Below are 5,026 nucleotides of genomic sequence, written 5' to 3'. Positions count from 1 at the left end.
AAACATAATTGTCTTTTATGCCCTCCTTGTAATCTCATTACCAATTGCAGAAAAAACTGAAACATGCAACCACACCTGGACAAACTTTTTCACAAGATCATGTCTGTCTCTTGACTTTATTCGAATTCCAAAGAGAATCATTAACAAGTTAATTTCTGTCTCTTGGGTCCATTTATTCCTCCTAAAAATCATTTACTACCCCTCAAGATGGCTAAACACGCTATCTCCCCTTCTCCTACAAAGAAGGGTATATAACCATCTGGACCTTTTTAGGTTATCAGGCGATCACAGTGATTCCCCTGTGCTTACATACACTAAATAAATCTGTATGCTTTTGTCAGTTCATTTTCCGCAAACTTTCGGAGGGCAGTGAGTAAGCTTTCTCTTAACCTCTATGATGAGAAAGGAAAAAACTCTAGAGTGTCGATTGGAAAGAACAGAGAGCAGGACATAATTATAATCAAAAAGTTGTCCTTGGAAGAGGGCATGGATTTGTTCTGTATAGTATAAAATAGTAGGTAATTTCTATCTAATATAAGGAAGGGATTACCAATAGTCATCCTTCAGTGTTCACCCATAAATTGGAAAATCCCTTGATGCAGGTATAATATAAAGAACTCACATATTCTTTGGATTAGATCCATTCAAGGTTCCTTTTAATCTTACAATTCTAAAACCATTAGAATGTTTTAGCTGTTCAAAAATATTAATTTCTTAACTTCTGTAAAATTCATTTATTAAAAAGAAAGATTTCATATAAAAACAAAACTATACAAACCTCAGCAGCTGCATAACCAGGGTATACTTCAACACCAAGGGCTTCTGCTTGCTCTCCCATCCAGCTTACTAAATGTCCCAAGCGCACAATGTAATTGCCGTGATTATTCATTGGAAGACCTAGAAATATATGCTAAATTTATAAATCTTTTTATTAATAAAAAATCTCAAAAAAAATTTTAAATTCGAATAAATGCCTATTTCTGTATAAGTATACATGTTCTTTTGATGGTCATAATTTCGACTAATTTTCTGTAATTTTGGTCTAGAGTTCTAATTCATTAAAAATTCCTGGTTGGCTTACTAGGCTATCTCAATTCTTCAAGACTGGAAGAAAAAAGAATTGGGGTCTAGTCCTGCTCTCCCATCAGCTAGCTGTGTTATTTATGGTTAAGTCCTTCAAATGTCTGGGCCTTAGGTGTCTCATCTCTGAAAAGAGGAGATTTTACCAGATGAAATGTAGTTCCTTCCTGCTGTGGAATTCTACAGTTCTATTGAAAGCACATGTAATGAGAATAAGATGAAGTCTGTCAGGCTGGGGCAGACATGACCCACTAGGAGGTCTAGTCACCTCCTGTCTCTCATTCTTACTTTTTTTTTTCCTTTCCTGAGACAGAGCCTCAAGCTATCACCCTGGGTAGAGTGCTGTGGCGTCACAGCTCATAGCAACCTCCAGCTCCTAGGATTTAAGGGATTCTCTTCCCTCAACCACCTGAGTAGCTGGGATTACAGGCACCCGCCACAATGCCTGGCTATTTTTGGGTTGTAGTTGTCATTGTTTGGCAGGCCCAGGCCAGATTCGAATCCGCCAGCTCTGGTGTATGTGGCTGGTGCCTTAGCCGCTTGAGCTACAGGTGCTGAGCCATCTTACTGTTTTATAAATTTAGCTTTCACCCTAAAGATGCCCACATTAGTTTAAAAATTAACTTTTAAATTAAAAATGCTGTAATAAATTATCACTGAGTTGTGCTATTATTTAAAATAAGGATTATAATCTTTAAAAAATTAAGAAATTAATTTTTAAGTAAAAAGTATTATAATAAATTATCATTGAGTTGTGCTGATTATTATTTTAAATAAGGGTTATTATGATCTTTAACTATAAACCATTAAATATAAAACTAATTTAGAAATAAAAGAACAAAACAGTCTTATAGAAGCAATTCTTGCTGTTCTCCGGAATCCTGGCCGCCTGATAAATAAAGTTTGGTAGACCTATCCTTGTTTCTAAAATAAGGACTAAGGACAGTGACAGGCTGCCAGACCTGCTTTATCCAATAACGCTATTAATATTTATACACCTTACCTGGAAGGATTGGCACAGGAATCCTGTATTTCTCTGTTAAAATTCCAAATCTGTCTTTGGTTACAGGAGTGTTAAGTGGTGCCTAGAAACAAAAGGGTAAAAATTTTTAATTCATATTTATGAGGGAAAATATAAATTAAAAAATTTTTAAATTTATTCTGATGACAAAAAGGAAAGGAACTCCCCTTCATTTTTTCCCTCAGCACTTCCTCTGGAAAACTTGTAACTGTAATTTCTGTCTCTTTGAGATGGGAACATTTAAAAAATCTGAATAGGCCTCTTGCCAGTTTTCCATCCCAGGAAATTCTTTCTTGGGAGCCTTAGCAGTATCTTTGAAATGTGAACATCAACTTCCCGCTTGTAAGAGAAGTTTTATTTTTCCTTTGGGTGAAGACAATTAACATGCATGTAGTAGATTGTGCCTGCCAGCTCTATAGCTAAAAAGGTGCCAAAGCAATAATGAACTTCAAGACGAAAAACATTTTCTCTATTACAGTTGATACTATGAAAATAATAATTCAGTGATATCCACTTCTGATATATTGAAAAGAGAACTTTAATTAGGCACAATGAAAGTATTACTAATCTAGCTTACAAGAGCTTATTTAGAAAGAGCATAGATAAAATTTTGGGAATTTGATTTACTCCATATGGAAAGAATACAGATAATATTTATGTAATTTTTTGATCTTTACTAAGTATATTTAGACATTGAATATTCCAACCTTGGAGGTAGGACAGGTATAATATAACCCCCATTACAGAAGAATAAACTGAGTATAAATTTTTCTTCTTCTTTTTTTTTTTTGAGACAGAGTCTCACTCAGTTACGCTGGGGTTAAGTATCCTAGCATCATAGCTCACAGCAACCTCAAACTCTTGGGCTCCAGTGATCTTCTTATCTCAGCCTCCTGAGTAGCTGGGACTAAAGGTGCCTGCCACAATGCCTGACTAGTTTTTTCTATTTTTAGTAGAGATGGGATATCACTGCGCTCAGGCTGGTCTCAAACTTCTGGGCTCAGATGAACCACCCACCTTGGCTCTTGGCCTCCCAGAGTGCCAGGATTATAGGCATGAGCCACCATGCTCAGCCTGAGTATAAATTTTAACCAAGTTCATACAAATTTTATTTGATGGCAATAAAACTAGCACTTAGTCCTCTGGATAATATAACTATGGTTTTTCTGCTTAGGTTTTGGGAGGATATATTAATGTCTTTCTTTAGAAAATCAGATTATCCTCTTTGGCTTTAGATGTTGCATTGTCCCAGAAAATTTTATGGAACAATGATACAAAAACCTACAGAACAAGTTAGAAAATATGCTAAAAATAAAAATGCTGTATTTCATTTGGCAGGAATATTCAAAGGTCTTCTCCATATAATGGCTTCACATAAATCCGTAAATAAATACATGTAGAAGATATTATATAAAAATGAGTTAATATTTTAAATTATAACTCTATCTCATATGATTCAATCTTTATTTTGTTCTTTTTAGTTAAAAATCATAAACTCATTCCCTTAGAATTACATGAAAAGGGTTTCCTATTTCAAGCAATTTGGAAATAGAGATAACAATAAAGGTGAGACTACATAAAAAATAATTTTTCATACTCCCTTCTCCTTCCAGTCTGGGAAGAGTTCTTTTAAAGCAACTGGATCAAGGCAAGCCCCTGAGAGTGTATGAGCGCCTATTTGAGCAGCCTTCTCCACTAGACACACACGGATGTCCTTTTCATGTTCAGCAGCCAACTGCTTTAAACGAATTGCTGCAGAGAGCCCTGCAGGGCCGGCACCGACTATTACTACGTCTGCTTCTTCTGCAAACCTTTCCATGTTCACTCCTGTGGGGAAAGAAAAGTGAAATGAAAGGTCTAGGACTAATATACCCATAATCACATGATAAATCACATGCTGGTTTAAAAAATACCCACTATGCTTTAGACTAAGTATTATTTGTAGAAATTCCCTCTGTGCTTACTAAGTATATTTATTGTATTAGTTTGATATTCTCTGAGGTTTTGTTCCAGTATTTATTTTAGCCTCCATAAATCAACTTTTGGCCTTAAGACTTACTACAAATTTAGCAAATATCTGCTTATTCAAGTATAGTCAGTCATGCATTGCTCAGTTATAAGGATACATTTTCAGAAATATATCATTAGGTGGTTGTGCCCTTTTGCCGACATTATAGAGCAGACTTACATAAACCTAGACGGCAGAGTCTACCATACACTTAGCTCTATGATATAGCCGGCTGCTTCCAGGCTGCAAACCTGTACAGTATGTTACTGTACTGAATACTGTGGGCAACTGGAACACAGTGGTAAGTATTTGTGTATCTAAACATAGAAAAGTTTCGGTAAAAATACAATATAGAAGATTTAAAAAAAAAGGTATATATGTGTAGCATTGAGCACTCACCATGAACAGAGCTTGCAGGACTGGAAGTTGCTCTGGGAGAGAAGTGAGTGTATGTAGAGGCCTAGGGCATTACTGTACACTGTTGTAGACTTCATAACACTCACTGTACACTTAGGCTGCACTAGATTTATGAAAAAAAGTTCTTTCTTCAATAATAAATTAACCTTAGCTTACTGTAATTATTTTACTTTGTAAACTTTAAATTATTTTTTAACTTTCTGAATATTTTATAATACTTAGCTTAAAACACAATGTACAGCTGTACAAAAATATTTTCTTTCTTTATATCCTTATCCAATAACTTCTGCTATTAAAACTTTTTTTTAAATTTTTTAACTGTTTTTGTTAAAAACAGACACATTAGCCCAGGCCCACACAAGGTCAGGAGCATCAATAATCACTGTCTTCCATCTCCACATCTTATCCCACTAGAAGTCTGCAAGGAGCTGTCATCTCCTATCAAGTGTCTAACAACACCTTCCTTTGTAGTACCTCCTGAAGGCTCTGCCTGAGGCTTT

General features: G+C 35.4%; 1 protein-coding gene across 1 annotated transcript in view; it reads right to left on the bottom strand.

The window, feature by feature from the left end:
• The window catches only part of ETFDH (electron transfer flavoprotein dehydrogenase), a 41,761-nt gene that overhangs the window by 26,769 nt on the left and 9,966 nt on the right, over positions 1-5,026 (bottom strand). Inside the window, exons 3-5 of the mRNA XM_003794692.3 lie at positions 3,699-3,928; positions 2,084-2,165; positions 779-897 (exon numbers count right to left, since the gene is read on the bottom strand). Coding sequence (XP_003794740.1) covers positions 779-897; positions 2,084-2,165; positions 3,699-3,928 — 431 coding nt within the window. The remainder of the gene's footprint in view (positions 1-778; positions 898-2,083; positions 2,166-3,698; positions 3,929-5,026) is intronic.

The sequence above is a fragment of the Otolemur garnettii genome, unplaced genomic scaffold, assembly GCF_000181295.1.
Source record: "Otolemur garnettii isolate 467f Iridium unplaced genomic scaffold, OtoGar3 scaffold00085, whole genome shotgun sequence".
NCBI lineage: Eukaryota > Metazoa > Chordata > Mammalia > Primates > Galagidae > Otolemur > Otolemur garnettii.
Note: the sequence above shows the minus strand (reverse complement) of the source record. Positions and strands in the feature narration are given on the sequence as shown.